Source organism: Cucumis sativus, chromosome 6 (genome assembly GCF_000004075.3).
Source record: "Cucumis sativus cultivar 9930 chromosome 6, Cucumber_9930_V3, whole genome shotgun sequence".
NCBI classification, from domain to species: domain Eukaryota; kingdom Viridiplantae; phylum Streptophyta; class Magnoliopsida; order Cucurbitales; family Cucurbitaceae; genus Cucumis; species Cucumis sativus.
The window spans coordinates 5,778,543-5,801,530 of record NC_026660.2 but is presented as its reverse complement, the minus strand read 5'-3'; the positions used below and the strand labels follow the sequence as shown (position 1 = coordinate 5,801,530).

Here is a 22,988-nt window from a genome sequence, read left to right as displayed (position 1 = left end):
TTTTTTTTCTCATTATGGCTCCCCTTTTTTACTTTCAATTATAGCTATGAAAATGAACGATGGGCATCATAATGTAGGGAACCATTTATACTGTAAAATAAGTGAGAAAAATACATAAAGTTATTAAAAAAAGAGAACACGATTGATAACCTTCAGAAAGAAGATGATGAGTGATGGTAGTATAGTCTTTTGAAGTAAGCGACACATTTCATTTTCATTCTCGAGTTTCGATTAACACTGTCAAAATATAATTTTGACTAGGATTCCTCGACTTACATTCATCGTAAATAAACCAATATTTGATTTCTTTTGTAGTAGAAAACTTTGTGTTGAAATTTTGTTAAGACGGAAGAAATGATGTGATTGCACCTCCCATATTTTGATCTAACATTTAAGATCTAAGCATCAATGAGAAAAAATGAAAAAAAAAAAAAATGTAGCCACCTCAACTCAAGGCCCACTAGATAACCATGAGTGGGAGGAGCCTTTTGTGTTGGAAAAAGCAAGATGTGAACGCTCATTGACTGCATGCCAAATTGTACCCGAGTCAAGTTGAACATGTGGTTTACAGGCGCAAGGTGGTCGAAAATTGCAATTCTCTCTTAAAGCTCAAATATTATACTCTATTCTTTTGAGATTCGCTCAGTTTATCCGATCAACAATATATACTATACCTATATTCATATAAGTATAAAACTAACTTGATCGATGGTGAAAATATATAAACGGAAGTAGGGTTTAAACTTTAGACTATCTTTGTTTTAAAAGCTAAAACTTTCGATCTTTCAAAAGTTGCAACGTTGTCCTTAACCTTTTACAAATATTTCAAAACTATCATTTATAATGTACCACCCGTTACGATACTAAATCTTTATTCAACGTTTTAAAGGACAGACTTATAAATGTAAAAAGAATTGAAGTATCTTAAAATAAAGGGAAAGGTGCAGAAGTGACTTTTATAATTAAATCTAAAATACTTTTAATACATAACTATAAAAATCAGCTCTCTTTGCCATTCCAACTCCACCATGTCATTTGCCAATCAGATCAGAGTAGAAAACCAATGTTGAATTTCTCTCTTCTTTTCTTTTAAATCTAAAGATAATGAAGTTTTTTCCTTTTGAAATTCAAACATTAGTTGAAATAAAAGTATTTGAAATTCACAAGTGGCAAAAGCAATCTCTCTCTCTCAACCAAAAGAATTCTATGAAGAGGATCCCAAGCAGGCCACATGATTCCCTAAAACCTGCCTTGACCAACTTTATGACAGAACCACCAAAAAATTGTATATATAAACACACACACACACAAACACATATATATTATATTAATATAAAAATTAAAAAGGTAAAGGAAAAAGAAAAGAAAAACACAATTAACTATTAGGAGCCTTAGGATTCCAGACATAGTCTGCAAAGTCCAAAAGAAGTGATTATGCTAAAGCAAAAAAAGAAAAAAAAATCCTAATAACCAAAAAAGAGACCAACTGATAGTGAAATATGAAGAAGAAGAAAAAGCAATAATGTTCTAACTAATCCAAAAGTATTTTAATCAAAAGAAGATCCATAAATTACAAATCAACCAAGCTAAGCTTTTTGGAGCTTGCCTTTCCATGTTGACCAACCATAAATTGTGATGCTCAAAAGACATAAAATCAATCTTTTGAACCATTTCACTGTTAAATTATATAAACAAGAGTGTGTCATAGGATGCTTCCATGCTTCCCCAACACGATCGTCAAGACAAGGAGAATCGAAAGCGCCTTCTTTCGTGTTCCTCCCAGTCTTTTCGCTTAAAATACATGAATGAATAAAATTCTTCACCTAGTTCTAAACAAACTACTTGTAGACTCCTCTTCAAATACACTGGACCAAACATAAAATAATGTTGATAGAGATGGATATGATATGTTACTGAACCAACTTTGTAATTCATCTCTGGGATATGCTTGTTACCGACTTTTAACGAACGACTCGATGATGCTGGAACATGGATTCCTTTTTCTTCTTATCGAATCACACGACTTAAGAAACTTGCCCCCCTCTCCATTGTTATTCAGTATTCCCTCAGACAGTTTTGTTTTCCAAGCTTTGTCTACGTGGTTAGCGTGTGATAAAGAAAGACTTTATCATCATCCAGTTGAAATTAACTCCGACGAATTTGGTTCAGATGCTACTGCAGGTGAAGCTTGTGAAGGCCCTGATCCAACCGCTGTTATCGTTGTTGCTGTTGTACCTGTTACATTTTTCACATAAATCTCCAAACCACTTTTGAAACCAACATCAAAATGACATTCTTCAGACACCAATTCTCAAACATCAATGACATACTAATGGATTAGATTACAAGCATTTATATTTCATTTAGCACCTGAAGTTGTCGTTCCCAATGCGTTCGAGCCAGGAAGTGATAGGATACCCGTCGAACTGTGCTGCTGAGGAAGATATGGGTACTGCATTAAGTGTGGATATTGCATTCCAAACCCGTACCCCTGGCTACTTTGAGCGTAATACGGATAGAGATTTTGAAACATTCCAGCCGGTCCTGAGAGCCCATTCGCAGAGTAATAAGGAGAAAACTGTTGGCCCCCGTAAACACCGTAATAGTTCTGCATCGAAAACACAATGCTTAAATCAAAATCAATTCCACCAAGAAGATCACAAACACAAAACAACATCAAACCAAAAAGAAACAACACTCATATAGACATAAAAACACAGATTCACACCAATGGATAAATTCTGTCTTGTGAATATCCAGCAAACCTGAAATGAGGCCAAAAGAAAAAACAAAAAGGACAGTATTATATTAATTAATCGATAAAAGGGGATAATGGGAAAATTGGGTCTTGTTTGATCCCATTTATAATTCTTGTTTTTCAACCTTACCCATATCCTGAAAGAGGGAATGAGTATTGACTAGTGGGTTGATGAATATAAGATGATGAAGAAACATGATAAGCAGGAGGTGTCACAATCCCAGATGCACCTCTAAATCTTCCACCAACACCTACAAATTTGTTCCACAAACTTTGTGGTTACTTTTGAGAAAATATTACTCCCCTTATGTTTGTTTTAGATTTCATATGTTTCACAGCCAAAAAGACAAAAAAATGTCCTTCAAAATGCAGATTCAACCTCCTCCATTGAAGGTGAGAATTCAAAGAAAGCAATGGAAAAAAACAAACACATTGCATGTGGGAAATTTTATAATCCATTGAAGAGATCAAAGCATTTAGTTAACAAAGAAAAAGGGTACAGATGAAAAAGAATCAAGAAGAACCATGTTGAGGAGTGGGAGGATGTGGCTTATGAGCACCAAGAGAAGCAAGATTACAGTTAGCCCTTCTTCCATCAATAACAGGCGAAGGGTTTTGACAGGCTCTAATGGCAGCATCAGGATCTTTAAATGTTACCTAAAAACAAAAAGAAATCAATCAAATCCCAGAAATCAAAATCAAAATCAAAATCCCCATTTTGACAAGAAGAAGGGAAAAGAAAAAGGGACTTACAAAGCCATAACCCTTGGATCTGCCAGTGTTTTTGTCAGTAATTACAACAGCTTCCAAGATTTCACCAAATTGTTCAAAATACCTTCTCATGGTATGTCTTTGAGTCTCCCAAGCCAAACCTCCAACAAAAATTTTGGTGAAAGTGGTATCATTGTATTGACCTCCAAGGCTAAGGCTGCTGCTATTATTGCTGCTGTTAATGTTATGAAATTGCCTCTGTTGAGACATAAGGGAAAAACAAAAATAGAGAGAGAACCACAAAAAAAAAAATATGCCTCTCCCCAAAAAGCACAAAATTAGTCTAGAATGCAAAGAAATCTTAACCCCAAAAAACAAACAAATGTTTTCAAGACCAAATCAATGGACTCCCATCTTTTTCTCTTTCTCAAGAGAAGGAGAAGGAAAAAGAATGGTTTTTGTTTTTTTCTTTTTTCTAATAACTACCCTTTTCTCCACATACACAAACAAAAACAACTACCCAGATTCCTCCAACAATGATACCCTTAACGAGAAAATCATTACTGTTTTTGAGGGTAAAAAAAGGAGAGAGAAAAAAAAGAAAAAAAAAAGAAACCCCCTTTTGTTTTGTTTTGTAATGAGATGTAATGTACATATATATATATATATAGAAGAATTATAGATTATATAATATCAAAAGACAATATGATAATCGAGGACGACGAAGAAGAAGAAGAAGAGAGATAGAGAGAAAATGAGAGAAAGACAAAAAAGCTGCTAGTGGGTTCCCACGCACGACGACAGAGCCTCGAGAGAGATTTTTGCTAATACCAAAAATAGAATATTTAAACTCTTTTTCGTTGTTATTATTATATTTGCTGGATTGGTCTGGATTAGCATTTGCTTCGCTGTATTCGAATCAACACATTCAAGACATTCCTAAACTAATTCTTCTTCCTTCCTAACCATAGACTCTACATCCATTCATATACCCTTAGAGATCGAATCCTCCACTTTTGAATTTACTAAAGGGGAGGATTTGACACCTTGCCTTCTTTCTTCATCTTCATGCTTCCATTCAACTAATTTAGATTTGTGTCTTCCAATATGCTGTAACCATCCACTCATATTAATCAAACCAACTAAATCATTAGTATAAGTAGTTTGGTTGACATGAACATGACCAACGATTTGATTGTCGTCTTTTATTTTTCCTCACCGAACAACCACATTAACTAATTTGGATCGAACCGTATGTAACCTTATGGTCGACAACTTATTATTGGTGTGACCACGTCTATTAAGATAGATGTTTATGATTTTTCGGGACCATTTTACATAGTTGTACTTGGTGTTTGGAGTTAGGGGCGCAATTTTACTTTGTATCAACTAGCTTTTGTCGGAAAAGTTTTCATACTTTTTGATAAGTCTCGTTAGTTTTAACTTATTAGGCTAATAAAACTAAAATATAAATCATTTGTTGCATACTTTTGGTTTTAATTATAGTAGAATTTAGATAATTAAATTGAAAAAAAATCATTTGAGCATGGTAGAATAAAACGTAATCTTAGAATTTTGTGTTTATTGTAATGTTTTTTAATGTTGAGAAGAGCAGAACTTAGCATAATTGTTGTCCAAACTATACAATTTTTTTGTTTTACATAGATTTGTGATACTCAACGTCAACTCAGTTTGTTTGTATTTTAAGATTCGAAAATATTTTGGTAATCGGAGGAAAATGGACAACATATACAAAAATTTAACACATCATCTCAAATAATGTAAATATCCTAAATGAGAAGAAAAATCCTTTCATCCACAAAAGTAAATTTACTATTTCTTTTCTTATGATTTGCTTTTGTTGTTTATTTCTATTATTGATCTAGATTTGACTAATCACTTAGATTAGTATAAAAAGTTGAGTTTAATAGTGAAAGAGTTAAAATAAAACTAAGCTTTTATATAATCAATTATCAAAAAAAATATTAGACTATTTTTTTTATCCTAAATATGGGACAAAACCTTTATGATCATCTTTGAATGTGTTCTTATTTGTTTAAGTTTGTATTAGTCATAAACATACTAAATAGAAAGTCGAAAATATGTTAGATAGTTGCAATTGCATGAAAATGTCATATTCTTCAATCCAAGAGTATACGAATGTTTCATGAAAATGTCATAAACTATCTCTCCAAATTATTAGCTACGCTCATATGCTTTCTTGAAAAGAAAAAAAAAAAACTTAATACTTTGTTGTATACATTTTCTTGAAATATAACTCAAGACGTTTTGTTGTATATGTTCTCGTATAATTAATATATGATTTTTCAAATATTTTCTATCTTTTTCTAACGTGTCCAATTGCACTAGTTCATTTATTTTATAAGAATCCCAATTATTCAATTGGTATTTGATCTTTATTTAGCTATTTAGGTGGTATACAGTATTATTCTTCTAAAAAAACTCTAGCACATCAACTTAACTTTATGATTATGTTTTTCTCCATGTGAAGGTATTTTTTTAGATACCATGATTCATTGGCTAATTTTTAAACTATTTTTATTTAGATTTGTTAAACACTTTTAAATCATTAGAATTAATCTTTGTCGTGGAATAATTTTATTTTATGTTATTAATGTTTAAGCTGATTCAAACTAGTAATAGTTTTTTCATATAACAAATTGTTATGTAATTGCTTGACACTACTACGATATTACAATCTTACAATAAAATATTATTGTGTAGAATTGAACCTAAAAAATGAAGTTTCGTGCCAATACTACTAATAAGTCATATTATTACTTTAGTATTTAATATATGTAATTTATGTCAGTAATGAATTAAATAATATTTGTAACATTTAATTATTGATACAAATGATAGTTGAATTGATGGTATGGTATTGGGGCACAATTTAATGAAGTAGGTCAAATATTAACAATAAAAGGGTTAGTAAAACTAACAAAGGAAGATGAAAGATGAAAGTGCTACATCAACATGTGTGTACATATGCAAAAACATAAACCATTTGTGAAAAAGATCTACTAACAGACAAAGCGATTAACTTGATTTTGCTTTGATTAGTGGAAAATTTTACGAGAATGGACAATGAAATGGCAAGCAGAGAATGACATCTATAGTTATGCCACATGGACATCTCTCTCCCAGTGAAAAAGAAGGTGATAGATATATCAACGCCTCCAAGAGCTTGTTGTAACTCAATATCGATGATCATCTTGATAATGAGAGTACTTCTTTACGGGTTCTAGTACAAATAAAATTTATTTATAATATAAGTTGAGAAACTAGGTAGAAGAATACATGGTTACAAGTACTTAGTAACGTTAACAATAAATTGATTATAATCACTCTTGTAATAACAAATGATTACTATCAAATGGAAGGTTAATCAATCATATAAATTTGGGTTGAAATTTATATGATCAAAATCAAATAAGGTTTGTACTTTGTACTAAAAGAAAATATCAAATAAGGTTTGGGTCCAAAATCAATTAAGGGAAAGAAAAGAGAAGAAAAGGAAAGGAAAGGAAAAGGAAGACGAGGCCTTCTTCACGTTCACCTGACCCCTACGGTTTCAACTGCCATCTTATCCGGCGACGGCGACCGTCTACGTGCAGCGGCCTGACACCAGATCTGTGGGTGGAATACACCTGCTGTAATCGACGAACGAAGAACAGTACGCCGGCAACGCCGCTCCTCAGTCGGCCATTTTTCTGTTTCGAGCTACACTAGTGAACTCTGGCGGACGTTTCGATTGGAGCGATTCATAGTTTAGAGATATTCATATATCGTAAGCTTCAGCAACGTCCTTTCAACTGATCGGTGGCCTTCAAACGACACTCCAGCACCCTGCCGCTCGCGCTCGACCTCTCCAAGAGAACCCGCGGCTTCCATTGGCGGAGACGCCTTCCGGTAGTGGTAATTCTCAACGCCAACGGCTCGATCGGCTCTGGATCTGATTACCCACTTCATTTTAGCGGCAAATCTGTGAGTTGGAAGGATTTTGGACACTGTTCAGCAAGATTAAAGGCTTTTGAACGAGTTTCGTAGGTATTGTTGATCTAAATAGCTTTTCAAACTCGATTTAAATTTTGATTGATTGGGGTGTAGATGCAGTTTTGGAGGAATGGATTGTTGGTTAACATTTCTGAGCGCTTTTTGGGTAATCTTACCCCGTTGATTGGACATCTTATGTATTGTTTTTAATTTTAGAATACGTTATTTAGGTTTTGGGTCAAGATTTTCTGTAAGGAAAAGGAAGATTAAGTTGTTTGGAGTTGCTTTGAGGTATCTGATTCTTCTATCAGATTGCCACACTGATAGGTTGGATAAAATGTATGATTTTTGAAGTTTCTGAATGTCGAAAACCGGATGATGCATGATGAATAATAAACGTAGAAAGTTCATGTTAATAGTTGAACGACGATATGACAATTGTGAAAGTTGTATGACAATTGTGAAAGTTGTTTCGTGTTGCATCCTACATGGTTTGTTGGCTCAGCCGTGCCATCGGGTTGGTTCAGTGTAAGCATATTTTTCGACTCCACATTATTACACACACGAGTTATTGAGTCTTATTTGTAAAAGTTGAGTTATGAGATCATTTAAACTGTTCTTATTTTAGTCTATGTTTAAACTGTTTTCAAGGAATTCTGATTCAAGTTTTTGATTATTTTACAGAAAATAGAAAATTATCCTCTCAAAGATTTTAAAATGACTTTAACATGCATGTAGTGATGTCCCTCGTTAGTTTTAGTTCAAAAAGTTAGTTGTTACAATTCAAATCCCATGTCTTTGGTTCTTACCAAACATTGAAAATGATTTCAAATTTGAGGCTTCTAAAGATTGCTAATTTTATGTTGACGATTTTCCTCCAGGGACTTCCAAGGGCCCTGCTCTTAGGAATTAGGGAATCATGATTGGAGTTGGGAAGATCAAGCAATATTCTAATGTCCTCGAAAAACCTCTCAGCAAGGGAAAACAGGAGGTTGTACTCTATCTATATATACTTATTCTTTTTCTTGTTAAAGAAAAATCAACTTCATACCTCACCTCGTTAGATCATTTTGTTTAAAGTAGAGCTTGTCAGCCCTCCTGGATTTTGTCGTTATGACTTATGATCCCTCAAATGATGTCACTATAATCCCTCAAATGATATAGTTTAACAAAGTTAAAACTTAAGATCTCACCATTTTTAGGCTTTTGACGATTTCAACTTGAGTATTATTTATTTATCTTTTAATAAAAGAAATTTTATATTAATGTCATAATCTGAAGTTGAATCCTTTGAGCTTGTCATATTATTTCTTTATTCCCTTTGTCAACAATATTTTAATTAGTTAAGTGAATTTTAGCTACAAATCTACAATATGTTTGTGATTAGGTTTAATTTGTTTATTTATAGGTGAGTTTGAGTGCATTTGCATTCTTGTTCTCCGAACTTGTGCAATACAATCAGACTCAAGTTGACAATATTGCTGAGTTAGAACGAAGGTAATCTTTTATCTGAAGCTATTATATTCTAATCGACAACCATTCATCGTTGTGGTTTTTGTTTTTGTTGGAGGGGGTCAAAAATTAACAGGAGACGTGATTAATATTTCATACATACATGAAGGCTAATGATCTAGATTTGAACTTTCTAATGTTCTTTGCATGTCATTTTTTTTATCCTTTTCCTTTTGATATATTTCTATTTTTATCAATAAATAGAGTTTGTATAAACAACTAAACAAAAAACAAACTCAAATTTTGTGGGGACAAGATTACCCTACACCTAAAGTTATAATCAACTAAAAGAACTCTAGTTCAAGCTTATGACAATGATAGGAACATTGCAAAATGATTTTGGAGCACTCTAACTTGAAGGTTTCCATTGTTTTTCGTTACGCTAATGAAAAGGATGGTTTTAAAGCTTTTTTCCCAGAATGGTCTAAAGACTGCATTTGAGCTAAATCCTAGCTTTGTCCTCATCAAATAGAGAATTTAATGAAGACATCTTCCATCTTCTTTGAAGAATACCAAGCTAACTGAAAAGGTTTTCTAGTAAAATTTCAACTATAAGGAACAAATGAAGAGGTGATTGGAGGATTCCTCTCACTAAAACACATAGGCTCGATTTAAGGAGGAAGATGAAAAGTTTCAGTGATGTTGTATACGCATGGTGCTTGGGAGGAGATTTCAATATTATGAGATGGGCTCATAAACTTCTCCCAAACTTAGGACTTACGGATGTTCCTCACTAGAATGCTTGTTTCACGTGGTCTTGAGGGGGGTGGGGGCATAGTAGAGGCTGACATTATTCATTGGGGTCCTTTTGTGTTTCAATTTGTAATAGTTGGTTTTGGCACAAGAATTGTAAAAACTGGCTTGAAGCTTCGATTTTTGGGTCTCAATTCCAAGCTTTGATATTCCACCAGTCAAGATTGGAAAACTTTTGTTGATGCCATTGCAAGGGGGGGTTTGTGAGTTGTGCTTATTGATTCTTTTTAGTGTTTTACCAAACAGTTCTGTAGCTTGATGGCTTAGAGAGGGTGGACTATAATTCAGTTTATTCCTCGGTCATAGGTTCAAAGCCTACTAGGTACAAAAGAAAGCAAATATATATATATATATCTTTTTAGTTTTCTGTTTGGATTTTAGTTCTCCTTTCAAGTTTCTTTTTCCAATTTTAATTTTTAGTTTGCTTATAATTCTCCCCAGATAGAGAATTCCCCTCACGTATCCCAACTTTTCATCCAATTCTCTCCTTTAGTCTATTGGACTACACTATTTAGGTTTGTTCTTGACTTCATTCGAAGTATTTAGGCAGTTAATGCTGCTGTTAAGAGAAAGAACTTTAGTCTTCTTTATAAGGATTAAGCTATATTTGCGTCCAGGAAGATATTCCAATGAGGATGAAGTTGAATTTCAAAACTTTTTAGTTATTTGACAAAATATTTTTTTCATACTCTCTCTTATACATTCACAAATTTATGTGTACAACTTATAATAAGAATGACAAAGATACAGTTTAGGGATAATAACATGAATTTTGTCCTTTCTTGTTAAGTTTTTTAAATGCACATTAGAACTGTTATCTCGAAGTTTGATGGCTTTGAGGTAAACTGAATCAGGTTGGAGGATGCGGGCTATGCAGTTGGTGCTCGAGTATTGGAACTTTTTTGTCACCGAGAGAAGGTATTGAATCTTATGTTAAAAGCTAATTGAGCCTTTCACTTTTTAAATTTGAACCACCACATTTTGGTTTTCCTGCTTATGTTTGTTTTATGTTCTCAGGATTTTATTTTTGGTTTAAAACACATTGATAGATACTCTAATCCTTGATTTTAGGATGGTAGATTTTCATTTGGATCCGTATTCGTTCTTTTGAATTTACTTTATCATTTAAGTTAATGTTCAGATCTGCTTTATGCTTCTTTGTTCTCACAGGGAAATAGACGGGAGACGCGATTATTAGGCATTCTCTCATTTGTACACAGCACAATTTGGAAGGTTTTGTTTGGAAAGGTGAATACTTGCATTTGATTGCACAATTCGCTTTTAAAGTGGTAGTTGTTATACTTGCATCGCCAAACTTTCCATAGTAAAAAATAAACCTTTAGGGCTGGGTAGCCTAGAGATTTTGATAACATTAATTGTATTCGGAGTCTTATTCTTCAAGGCTTTGAAATTGCTGACTTCCCCCTTGTTTAAATTGTAATTGATGTACTTAAAAACCTATTGGAAAACCATTTTAATATCCAACTCCTAAACCAATGCTAGTTTTTGTTTCTAAAACTTGGTCACGTTTTTTAAAATTGTTTTCCAAAGTAGACTAGAAAGTAAATGAAAATGCTCGTAAATACGCATAAAACCAGCAGAAAAAACGTAATCATACAAGCTTCCACTTTTTCAAAATAATTCCCTTAAATTGCATGGCAGAATGAGTACAAAACATCCACTAAGTTCTGCCTTCATGTTGTCAGGTTGCTGACTCACTTGAGAAAGGCACTGAACATGAAGATGAGTACATGATCAGTGAAAAGGAGCTGCTTGTGAATAGGTAGCTATTGTCTCGGTCGTCATGCTTTCAGTTTTATTTACTTATTTTTTTAATTATATTATTGTTATTGTTATTGTTTTTGCTTCACTCAATAACCTTATCATCTACCTTAGATTTATTTCAATTCCAAAAGACATGGGTGCGTTTAACTGCGGGGCTTTTGTTGCTGGCATTGTCAGAGTAAGTGCTGCAAGGCCTCTTTGAAATGGATGGTATTCTAGTTTATGTAAGTTCTGATGTGTTCCGTCTTGCTTAAAGGGTGTGCTGGACAATGCTGGGTTTCCCGCTGTTGTAACGGCACATTTTGTTCCGGTGGAGGGCCAACAGCGACCACGGACGACTATTTTGATTAAATTTGCAGAAGAGGTAAGTGTTACCCTCGTTGACCTTTCAACTCTACTCTCCTTTCCTGATTAATGCTTATTGAAGTTCTTTCTTAAGCACTTATTTGTGCCTAGTGGGTGGATATAAGGACGAACACTTGTCCGTATTGACATGTGTTTCTTTTATGATTAATACTTATTAGAGTTCTTTTTAAGTACTTATTTGGGCTGAGTGGGTGGATATAAGGATGAACACTTTTAGTTTACGGGTGTTGGACACTTGTTAGTACAATATGTATATGTTAAATATTTTTTATACAAAACGAATATGGTGACACTTTTTAGACACGTATTAACATAGCAAATAGATGTATAATCGTTTTCTGATGTCTCATTTTTAGGATTTCCTCTCAAATGATTCCATGCTCTCTTTTTTCTCTTGATCCCATTTCAGGTATTAGCAAGAGAAGCAAGATTAGGTTGATATATGGTTTGAAGTAAGGTTGGGTATTGTTCTTATGCTTTTAGCATTTTGATATTGGAGAACGGTGAATTTCTTTCTGGCCATTGAACACAGAATTTCACCTGATATCTCTCTGTTGTGAAGCTGTAAGGAAATTTGTGCTCTTCAATTAATCTGTATAATTGATGGCATCGATTACTTTGTTGCGAGCAAAATGAGCTGTGAAACTATAAATGGTTTATTCAGCATAAATGTAAACCGAAGCAAATTCAAAACCTCCCTCCCAATTGCTTTTTTCGTTTAATCTATCAGTACTTGGACTTATATTAACTTGTTGTGTCTAAGCTATAAGATTTAGATACAAATTAATTGTTTGAATTGTTTTTCCATTAAGAATCATTGGTACAAAGCCATTTTCTAGAGTTCTTGTATACGTTCTACGATACTACGTCGCAGTTATGTTTGAGTTTTAATTTTTTGTTCAAGCCATTCTTGCAATAAAATGGAAACTTTTAAATTTTGTTCAATTGTCTTAAGGATCTTCACGAAACTTCTGAAAAAAGCACAATTTTCTATATCATTGTTGGAAACTCTACTTCTTTTGATATATCAATGATACAAAGTAACTCCTTTCTTGCTCCACTTTCTTGATATCGTGTCTATATAGAGACGCATTGGATCAAATTAAGATTCAAACCATGTAAAACAACACTTTCAACCACTCAAGCCAATTTTAATCTTACCCTACGTTCTGGTTTGGATCTTATAATTTATTTTCTAATTGTCATGTTGTTTTTGAAGTCTTAAATATTCACTTTCTATATATATATATATATATATAGTATAGCAATTCAATGTGTAGTTACCTTCATCTGAATAATTATATTCCATTAGCATCAATTGCAAATTGTATTATTGAACTAAAAGGGCTCTTACTAACAATGAGGAGTGTTAAACAGTTCAGTTGGCTTTCTCAAGGAATAAAAACTATATCTTATAAACAAACCTTACAAAAACTAATGTTCGTAACATAACACATTTACATTTCACTCTCTACTTCTCTTTCTCCTCACCTACGATCTCCTCTCTCCCCAACTACATCCACAATTGCACTTCGAAACTACTTTCAATGCTTTCAGATTTGAAAACTCACACTAGCCTGAAGTGAAATAAGTAGTAGCGATCCTTTTGGGACTTAAATTACCAGATTACCAATCTCGTCAATCTGGGATTTTAGGAGTTGAGATTCTGCTTCCTATTATTTTTGGATTTTGGTTTAGCAATTGCGGTTTCTTTCTCACTTGTAGATCTTGTGTCTTGTATATATGCTGCCTGATTTGATTATGTGTTATCGTGATTATGAGTTGTTTGTTTGGTTACTGTTTGACTAACTATAAACATGTTGAATTGATGAACTAAGTCGTTGAAGTTTCTGATGGGATTATATATGATTGATATGAGTTGTGATGTGTATGTAGTGGTAATTGGATTATACTTGTGTATTTGATATTGAGTTTGTATTATGAATATGGACCAGTATGTAAGACGCAGATGCTGGCGTAATTTTGGGTCACTGCGGTCGCATTTCCAACGAAGATTATATTAGATCCATGGTCTTGGTTACAAAGATTATTCATCTTCATGACCTTTTGCTTCATTTTTATCTTGGAAATTTTGATGATTTCGAAAGTGGGTACGAGCAACGTCGGAAAGAAATGAACAAAAAGTTTGAGATATATGATAAGCAGCTCAACATGAGAAGGTGAAAGACGGAGCAAAGTTTGCTGCTGCTAAGGAAGCCTCAAAAAACAAGTCGAAGGTGTAAAGGTTGATGTGGACGATCCCTTCCCCGAGGCCCCCAGAAAATGGAGAGATTACAGTGTAGAGTTCCACTTCCCTGAACCCACAGTGACAGAGCTCACCCCACCATTACTGCAATTGATTGAAATCAGTTTCAGTTATCCAAATAGGAAAAAGTTTAGACTTTAGACTTTCTGATGTTGATGTAGGCATCGACATGGGAACACATGTTGCTATTGCCGGATCGAATGGAGCAGGAAAATCAACTCTTTTGAATCTGCTGGCAGGTGATCTCGTTCCAACAGAAGGCGAAGTACGTAGGAGTCAGAAGTTGAGAATTGGGAGGTATTCCCAACATTTTGAGACCTTCTAAGTTCTAACAATGGAGGAAATTAAACACCAGTTCATTATCTTCTTCGTCTTCATCCTGATTAAGTTAGGCAAATTCGAACTCCCTAGTCACAATATCACCTCACACCAATTGCTACATTATCTGGGGAGGACAGGAAGGCAGAGTTGTTTTTACATCAATTTCCATGTCAAAGCCTCACATACTACTCCTTGACGAACCTACAAATCACTTAGATGTGCAAAGTTCTGATGCATTAGCAGATGCCTTGGATGAATTCAGTGGTGGAGTTGTTTTGGTTAGCCATGATTCAAGACTCATTATCACGTGTGTGTGAGGAATGGGGATGAAGAAAAAAGTGAAATTTGGGTGATTGAAAATGGTAAGCGTAGAATCATTCCCCTGAACTTTTGAAGACTATAAGGAAAAACTACAAATGGCCATTAAAGCTGAGGTTGATGATGATTAGAAGAAGATTTGAAGCATTCTCAAAAGAAGGTGTCAAATTTTCAAGTAATACCTTTGATTTAAAGGATTCATTTTATTACTTATACAAGTTTAATAGCTCAATGGCATGTTTGATACCCATTTGGTATAATTAAATTTGGCTTTTGATCTGAAGAGTTTTTCATTAATATTCAATTCAATTTTATCCTTTTAATTGGTAGATTCATTTTAGACATATTTTAAAAGAATAGTAAAATTTTGAAATTATTTACAAAACATAAAATTGAAATTACCAAAAAAAAAAAAAAAAAGAAAAATAAAGTCTAATTTAGTTTTTTTTTTAAATTTATTCACAAAATATTATAACCTTTTTAAATACACTCAACCATTAACTTAATATTAGCAAAATCATAGAAGGTGATCATGATGATAAAAATATATATATACATAAAATATAGCAAATTTATTTTAAAATTTTAATAAATTTTGTTAATATTCCGTTTCTTTACAAATATTTTGTGACAAGTTTATGAATAATAATTAGATATATAACAACATTTTTAAAAATCTATTCCTTTGTTCTATAACTCTTATGGTCTATTATCATCTATATATATATTTGGGACGTATCTATTAGTAATAGAATTTTAATAGATTATATTTAAATATTTTTAAGTATGGTTATATATTTAAATTTTTAATCTATTTTTGCAACTATCTTTAAAATCTATTTTCCTTTTCATAGAAAGATAGACCGGAGAAACATACGTCTTTAGGGGTTCACGAAGGATCCAATAGAAAAATGCCACGTATGCCATAAAACGTGGCGGCGACCAATTATAGTCTGACGGTGACGCAAAATTCGGGAACCATATCAACGCCATCCACTAAGGCGAACTATTTAAACCCCAAATTTGCAAACCGAAGGATCAAGTCAACATTCAATCTCTTTCGATCAAAGTGGTGACCGGAGGGAAAACTCGCCGGCCGGCCAGGAGGAGGATCGGTTCACTGCAATTCTTCTTCATCTCTCCGGCTACCCAATTTCTTACGAAATCATGGTAATTTTCCTTCTCAGATTTGTAATTGTGATGGATTATTGTTCTAGGTTCTAGATCTCCGATTTGTGTTATTCGTCATTTATCCAGAGTTGGATCTTGTAATTATCTAGATTAGCACTTGTTGATTTGGATCCTTTTTCTGTTTTCTTCGTTGAGAATTCAATCTGAATCTGTTCTGTTTCCGCTTTATAGGGTTTTTTTTCTTCTTCTCCGATTTGACTATTGGTTATTGCCTTCGATTGAATCTCATTACCGGAATTTAGTGGTTAAAATGTTTGTATATTGGTCTTTAGACATTGTATTAAGTGAGTAATTTGGATTGCCCGAGTCTCTTGATTTGAATGGCTCTTTAGTTGGCCTAGATCTTCTGATGAAACCGACCGGAGAAGATTGCGCAAAACGTTGTTTACTAGAGGGAACATTTTTTACAGTGAAGAGAAATCTTCAGCAGTCATATGGTTGAATATTGTTTCCTTGTTTGAATTTAAGTTGTAGGTAAAGGAAATCTCGCTTGGCCGCTAATCTAAGATGAGGATTGTTTTCACATGTTTTACATTTTAAATTTAGATCATGTTTAACTGAGATTTTTGGTTGGAAAATGGCTAGGGCATTTTAGCTTTGTGATGATTTCATTTGGTTATGAATTGTTAGTGTTACTCAAATGACTATATATATTAAATCTCGATATCTTGAGTTGCCTTTCTGAACAATACTTGATGAACTTAAACCTTTTGTAGACAACATCAAGGCGTCTTGCAGACCGAAAGGTGGGGAAGTTTGAGAGGAATATCACAAAGAGAGGGTCTGTTCCAGAGACCTCCGTTAAGAAGGGGAAGGAGTATCCTGTTGGGCCCTTGCTGCTTGGATTCTTCGTATTTGTTGTCATCGGATCATGTAAGACTAATCCTTTGTTGTATATATATCATTTTAGTTTTTGCTTTATCTGATAAATAATTGTTGTGGCTAACCAAGTAAAGTATACAAGTCCTAGTTCTAGGTAAAGAATAGTGCCAAGGACACAAGATAGCATATACTAAATAATAAAAAAAATTATAGTTCTTTTAATTCTTAAAACTGAAAGTTCTCTTTTATGCATATATATATATATATATATAATATATTTCCTTGAGTAGAGGAATTTGAATATCTTGCGTCGACTAAGAAATGCATGCCAATTACTATTGAACAAAAATGTTAGAGCAGACCTTTATCCCCACGCAATCAATTTATTGATGGTGCATTCAGTAAGCTTTTTCGGTATTCATCTCTAGAGGTGATTAAAATGTTGATCTGTCTGGGACCTTATTTCGTCCAAACTCTCATGTGATTCATCTTTCTCCTCTTCTCCTCTGCACATTTTTGCTTTTAGGTGGTTTAAACCTCACCGTGTTAGAACGTTCATGACTTGTTTTACTATGGCTATACACTGTTAACAATAATCACCGGATTTCAATTTGAATATCTTATTAGGATACAACCTAGCAACAATATTCGATAGTCATTTGAGAAGGCTTACTTTCCCTCAAATTCCCACCATGAAAAATCTTACCAAAATGTCATTCATCCCAAGTCCTCAACACACTACATTTATAACCAAGGCCCTTTATGCCCTATCCTATCTCTAATTAGGTTTGGGACTCTCACGTCTCTCTCAGAGTTAGACCGCAATCCTAAAACGTGCGAACTTACTGTGTCTTTGGAGTCTCTATTGTATCCAAAGTATCATATGTATATTTTGTTTTCTGATCTTTGTTTATTCAACAGCTCTCTTCCAGATAATCAGGACAGCAACAGGCGGAGGCATGGCTTGATTTGATATATAATCCTCTGATTTTGAGATGATGGTGTTATTATTACACGTTACGTTGTGTCCTCCCTTTTCTTAGGCAGTAAGATGAAACACAAAGGAAATGTTTTGACTTTTTATTTTTCTTTTTAAATGGAATTGATTCCGCAGTTGGTTGTTCCTTCTTGTTGTGGGAGATTTCAAGAATTTTGACAATTGTATTGTTACCACTCTCTTTCTGCTTTCACATTTCTTGTAACCATCGACTTTGATGTCAGACCTTAAAAGAAAAGAAAAGAAAAAAAAAGGTACATTTCAACTCGACTGAAGTATGTATAATATGACCGAGTGAACGAGAATTTCTCCCTGGAAGAAAGAAAGTGGCGTTAATATTGTTTGTTTTTTTAGAAATATCAGCAGTCTAGGGCTTCTTCTTTTCCCAATAACCACCATCACCTGCTAGCAGGGTAAAGAGTGGAATGGTACAAAGGACCTTAATCACGTCTTTAGAGCTAGAAGAAGAATTAAAAACAAAAGAAGAAAATACGCAGTCCATAACCGTGGCTAGAACTTAACGCCCGAGACATCAGAATCTTTGTAACAAAGAAATGAAGAAAAGGAATGCTTTCTAACGGACTATACCCTGCAATGCTAAAATAAAGAGATTTGAGATATCATGTACAAAATGTGTACAAGGACAATTAACCTATTTTAGGTCAAAAGTTATCTTCAAGTCCTTGAAAGAATCGCTATAAAGTTAACCCCTATTTTTCAACAAAGAGACCCAAAAAAGGAGACTTTTCCATCATCCATACGAAATAATTGACCCAAAAGAAGGAACTTCTACAGTTTTCTGTTTAGAAAAAAAAAGGAAAGAGAAAGAAAAGATTGAAAAACGTACCAGTTTTGTTTTGGAAGAAGCTAATATATTTATTATACAATTCCGAGCCCACAAAAAAGAGAAAAAAAGAGGAAAATTTTAAATTTGTCTTTTTGACATTTCAAGTTGTTTTGTACAATAGGTTTTTACACCAGAATCACAAAAGTCTAGTTTGGGGAAAATCTAAATTAACTGATGAAATACAAAAAGGGAAAACTAGAAGAAGATAGGAAAAATCAGCACCAAAAAAAGGGTTGCGTGGAACAAAATAAAGCTTACAAGTTAACAAGCTTTGCCCAATGAGAGAAGTTGGTCACCCGGAACGTGTCAGCTAAGTCAAGCGACTGCAGTCGGGCATGGGTAAAATGCAGTGCCTGAAGTTATCCATTGTCGCTTCCTCCCACGAGGCACCCCGGGAACTTTTGACCATTCCTTGCTCGTCAGGTCGTATGTAACCAATCTGTTTGTTTGCCTCGATCTCAAGGATAGCATGAGCAACCCCTTGTTTCCCAAGCAATTCATACTAACGTGCTTTCCATAAAACTCCAAGCACCATATGTTTGGCATTCTGTCAACCTCCTTCCATAAGAGAGTCATCTTCTGCAGCTCCCATATGCACACGCATGTGGCTGCGTTTTTTGTCAACAACCCCACGAGCATGATCCGACCTCCGTACTCTGCTAGCGTATGGTCTGTCAGATGTAGCGGGGTGGGAACTATGAACTGCTTCCAAACCCCAGTGACCATGTTGAAGGACACAATCCCTTCGGGGTCCGAACGCATGAAGTAAAGTGTGCTGTCAATGGAGACAGCTTGTGAGCGGAAATTCAGGGATAATGGAAGCTTAATACTTGAGGGCATGCTACCGGGGTGGATCCATGAGTTTTTGACAGAGTCGTAAATCTCATACTCTCCATCACAGCCCAGACATAAGATATTGTAGCCCCAACTTGTCGAACTCCCATTAAGAGTCATCCCTACTGCAACGCGAGACCACACTTCAACCGATCTAGCTGGCAACTCTTTAAGAGATTGAGTTAAAGGATTGCATACATAGAAGTTCCTATGACTGAAATCAAGCAAGCATACAAGGCCTCCAGCAGAAGCAACCGGAAGGACAAGTGATTTAATAGGCTGAGATGAAATGGATGGATGGTGCCATTTCTTCAGAGAAGGATCATATATGGCTCCTGAACTAACCATGTCGTGAGTAATGGTGTAGAACCAAGGGATGGTTTGTGGGACTTGAGCACAGTAAAAAGAGAAACTTTCGGAGTTTAGCAGTGAGTTCCATTTCTGGCAAACAGCACGAAACCGGAAGAATGTGGCTATCGGAAGTCGAGCAATGACAGCTTCAAAGAGGTCTTCTGGGAAATCTTTCCAGATTTCTTCTTCCATCACCTCAGTTGTTGCTGCTGATCCTAACAATTTTCCTCGGTTCCGCTCCTTTCTTGGCTTTTTCAAAGGTGGAAGCATGCAAGTTTCTGTCATCTTACAATTGTCTGATCTACCAGCCACCAATACAAGACCGTAATAATCATCTGTAGAGTTGTCATCAATATCTTTGAAGCACCACCTGTGCAATAGTCGAACTGAAGATGGTCATAAACTAGTCCAGACAAGGGTTCCCAACAACCGTCATATGATCATATAAAACATGAAAAGTTTAAAGAGAATCCAAAAATGTAAAAGCGAGAAAAATACTTCCAAATCACAACCTTCTAATGTTCAATTGATCCTTGAGGATCAGATTCGTAGAATTTCAAGATAAAGCATTTTCGCAGCAATTGACAAGACAGTCTACTTGAAGTATTATATAATAGTATTGCTTCATCACTGGATATTCGCAACCAACTTCCAAACATATTCCCAAGCATTGATTATATCTCAATTGGTTGCATAACAAAATATTTACCCTAATAAGATTAAGACCACACAAAAAACACGTCCTTTAAATGAGTAGAAGAACTCCAAGCCCTAATGAATTTGCAGTTACACACATTTAAATGTTGGAACACAAAGAAGCCATCCAAGTAATTTCTTTCTCAGAGTTTTCGTCCCTACTGTATCTCACTCATTCTACGGATCTGCATTGTTAAAATTTCGTCCAATCTAAACCAAAAGAAACAAAAAAATCGAGCCAAGCTCAAACAAAAGCCATGATTAGTGCAAGTTAGGAGGACTACTAGAAATTTAGAAAACCCTACTTAATAAAAGTGTCCTAGAAGTTAAAACCAAACACCAATTTTGCTTGTACGGAGCTTTCATTTTGATGAAGAGCCAAGGCAAATGACACAGGAAAATGATAGTTTTATTTACAAAAGAAGGCACATTAGCAATACAATCCAGCTCCATATCTCATTCATATGGATACTTCAAATGTATTATATAAACATAACTGATAACAAGATGAAAAAAAATCTGGATAGGAAATAATTTCATTGATTAACTGAAATACCCAAAGAGTAACAAAAGAATTATTAAAAAAAGATATAAATCACAGCATAAATGAGAAAAAAGAGCCAAAAACAATTTAAATTATGCTTATATAAAGCAAAAATCATCATAAGAACCTCTTTAGCAACTCAGGAACAAGTAGATCAAAGCAAAGGTAAATTAAGACTAAAAGAGGAAAAGACTAACTCCTACATGTACGAATTACATTCTTGATGAATAGAACATAAAATAAATAGCAAACTAGTGGTTTCAAGAAACTTAAAAAAAAAAGTCAAAACTATGTCAAATAAATGACATCAAGAATAAATTCTCAACATGTCATTTTCAATTAGTCTAAAAGTTTTTTAGGTACATCAGATTAGGCCCTGATTCAAGTAGCTTTGCAAAAGAGTGATTGATTAAGTTCAGCAACCTCTCTCCAAAATAATCCAGCTGCCGCTCATTCGATTTTTCACTGACCTAGGCTTGATATAACAAATCCACGTTTCACAATTCTTCAACTATGTCTCCAAACAACTTGGATCTGAATACGGCACCTCCTCCCAGTTTTTCATGCCATTTTTAAAAGTGTTGATGTGCAATTTCACCTAGCATCAATCCTGGGCCATCCCCCTTCTAAAAGTGTCATTGAAATCACTAATGCAGACTAACCTAAGCAATATGTAGTATGTATTTTACCATCGAGTATGTAATGATCTGCCCCACAGTGATTCCAGTCTGATTACTGTAGACGAATGATCCCCTACTCGAGGAAGGTTGACTCAATCACCACATTTTTTGGTGTTTTTGACTAAGCCACCAGTATGTACAATTATAGAAACTACACTAGGTTTATTTATGCCCCAAGTAATTTTAAAAAAAAAAAACCAATTCAAGTAACGAATGAAACAATCAAAATCAATAAACTGAAATTAGGTGGTTACATGGTAATTACTAAACCTTCTAGATTTTCCTTCAGCACAGTTCTGACTTCTTGGATTCCTTCAACTTTTTTGAGACCCTGCCTTTCACTGCTCAGTTTTCTCCCTTTTCTCCTCTTCTTAAAACGTGGCTACCCGTAACAAATTCAAAGTTATCACTCCCCCTTCCACTCGATATGAGTTGGTTATCAACAAAACCAGCGACGTTGAAGGAAACAGTAGGGATTATGCAATCACATATTATACATTACAACAAAACGCGTAAAGTTACCATAATCAAATCACTAAATTAAAACAATCCAAACTCCAAATTAAAGAAAACGAAATTCCAATCCGAATTCAATCTCGCCACACTCACAAGCGATCCTCGATTCCTCAATAACACTTCCGAAACTCAAATTCAAAAGAAGAGAATGAAAATTTTACCAAAATCGAAAATTACATTACACAACAGAGACAATAACAAAAAACTTACAGTAAACACAGCTCACAGCTGAAAAACACAATCAAACAAACAAAAAAAAACGAGAAAGCAACACATAAGCAAAAACGCCAAGAGCCAAATCACACGAATTAAACAAGCGAAAAACACATCCGACAAAATACGTACTAAAAAACGTCAGTAGAAGCAACTAAACATCGCATTTAGGAAACCGATAGTAGAGAAAGAAAGAAGAGAGAGATCGGAGGAAGATAAAAAAAAAACGCGTTAAGATAGATGGAAACCTCTGGTGAGATGAAGCTAGGGTGAGAGCCAGTTGCTGCGCAGGTTGTGGCGGCGGTGGCGGCGGCGGTGGTGGAGGAGGATGAGAGTGGTAGAATTGCAAGAACTCTTGAAGCTGACCGATGAGCTGCCTAAGCATGGCCAGGCCTTCCATGCCCAGAGAGCTCCCCTCTCTCTCTCTCTCTCTCTCTCTCTCTCTCTTCACTTTCTTCCTACCTTTCTCTCTCTTCTTTCTTATTTCTTT

At 34.5% G+C, this 22,988-nt stretch overlaps 4 protein-coding genes across 6 annotated transcripts; 2 read left to right on the top strand and 2 right to left on the bottom strand.

Annotated features, from left to right (window-relative positions):
• Positions 1-1,512: 1,512 nt before the first annotated feature.
• LOC101210354 (RNA-binding protein 24) lies at positions 1,513-4,266 on the bottom strand. Its single transcript, XM_004140543.3, has 6 exons — positions 3,512-4,266; positions 3,283-3,415; positions 2,889-3,009; positions 2,729-2,765; positions 2,371-2,608; positions 1,513-2,235 (listed from the first exon to the last, which is right to left on the bottom strand). The coding sequence occupies exons 1-6, from the start codon at positions 3,737-3,739 to the stop codon at positions 2,132-2,134; spliced, it is 861 nt and encodes a 286-aa protein (XP_004140591.1). The 5' UTR covers positions 3,740-4,266; the 3' UTR covers positions 1,513-2,131.
• A 2,682-nt stretch (positions 4,267-6,948) lies between these two features.
• On the top strand, positions 6,949-12,740 carry LOC101210599 (trafficking protein particle complex subunit 5). The gene is made up of 9 exons (XM_004140544.3): positions 6,949-7,540; positions 8,368-8,477; positions 8,895-8,983; positions 10,606-10,669; positions 10,922-10,999; positions 11,458-11,534; positions 11,648-11,714; positions 11,793-11,900; positions 12,312-12,740. Exons 2-9 carry the CDS (start codon positions 8,406-8,408, stop codon positions 12,339-12,341), a joined length of 585 nt encoding a protein of 194 aa, XP_004140592.1. The 5' UTR covers positions 6,949-7,540; positions 8,368-8,405; the 3' UTR covers positions 12,342-12,740.
• Positions 12,741-15,768: 3,028 nt separating this feature from the next.
• Positions 15,769-18,087, top strand: LOC101210840 (stress-associated endoplasmic reticulum protein 2). Its single transcript, XM_011658445.2, has 3 exons — positions 15,769-15,977; positions 16,715-16,871; positions 17,742-18,087. The coding sequence occupies exons 1-3, from the start codon at positions 15,975-15,977 to the stop codon at positions 17,786-17,788; spliced, it is 207 nt and encodes a 68-aa protein (XP_011656747.1). The 5' UTR covers positions 15,769-15,974; the 3' UTR covers positions 17,789-18,087.
• A 633-nt stretch (positions 18,088-18,720) lies between these two features.
• LOC101211089 (F-box only protein 6) lies at positions 18,721-22,988 on the bottom strand. 3 transcript variants are annotated; one of them, XM_004140546.3, is made up of 2 exons: positions 22,747-22,988; positions 18,721-20,219 (listed from the first exon to the last, which is right to left on the bottom strand). In XM_004140546.3, exons 1-2 carry the CDS (start codon positions 22,896-22,898, stop codon positions 18,980-18,982), a joined length of 1,392 nt encoding a protein of 463 aa, XP_004140594.1. In that variant the 5' UTR covers positions 22,899-22,988; the 3' UTR covers positions 18,721-18,979. The 3 variants fall into 3 exon arrangements, with proteins under 3 accessions (XP_004140594.1, XP_031742715.1, XP_011656746.1); XM_031886855.1 differs by having other exon boundaries at positions 18,721-20,235; positions 22,747-22,886; XM_011658444.2 differs by lacking the exon at positions 22,747-22,988 and adding an exon at positions 22,040-22,725.

Bases quoted from the DNA above. Each gene is read 5' to 3' on its own strand.
- LOC101210354 (XM_004140543.3), bottom strand. From the start codon at position 3,739: ATGTCTCAACAGAGGCAATTTCATAACATTAACAGCAGCAATAATAGC. The intron at 3,416-3,511 runs GTAAGTCCCTTT...TTTTGTTTTTAG, and splicing joins GATCCAAGGGTTATGGCTTT to GTAACATTTAAAGATCCTGA. The intron at 2,236-2,370 runs GTGCTAAATGAA...AAAATGTAACAG, and splicing joins ATTGGGAACGACAACTTCAG to GTACAACAGCAACAACGATA.
- LOC101210599 (XM_004140544.3), top strand. From the start codon at position 8,406: ATGATTGGAGTTGGGAAGATCAAGCAATATTCTAATGTCCTCGAAAAA. The intron at 11,000-11,457 runs GTGAATACTTGC...TCATGTTGTCAG, and splicing joins GGAAGGTTTTGTTTGGAAAG to GTTGCTGACTCACTTGAGAA. The intron at 11,901-12,311 runs GTAAGTGTTACC...ATCCCATTTCAG, and splicing joins TGATTAAATTTGCAGAAGAG to GTATTAGCAAGAGAAGCAAG.
- LOC101210840 (XM_011658445.2), top strand. The intron at 16,872-17,741 runs GTAAGACTAATC...TTTATTCAACAG, and splicing joins ATTTGTTGTCATCGGATCAT to CTCTCTTCCAGATAATCAGG.
- LOC101211089 (XM_004140546.3), bottom strand. From the start codon at position 22,898: ATGGAAGGCCTGGCCATGCTTAGGCAGCTCATCGGTCAGCTTCAAGAG. The intron at 20,220-22,746 runs GTTTCCATCTAT...ACTATTGCACAG, and splicing joins CTAGCTTCATCTCACCAGAG to GTGGTGCTTCAAAGATATTG.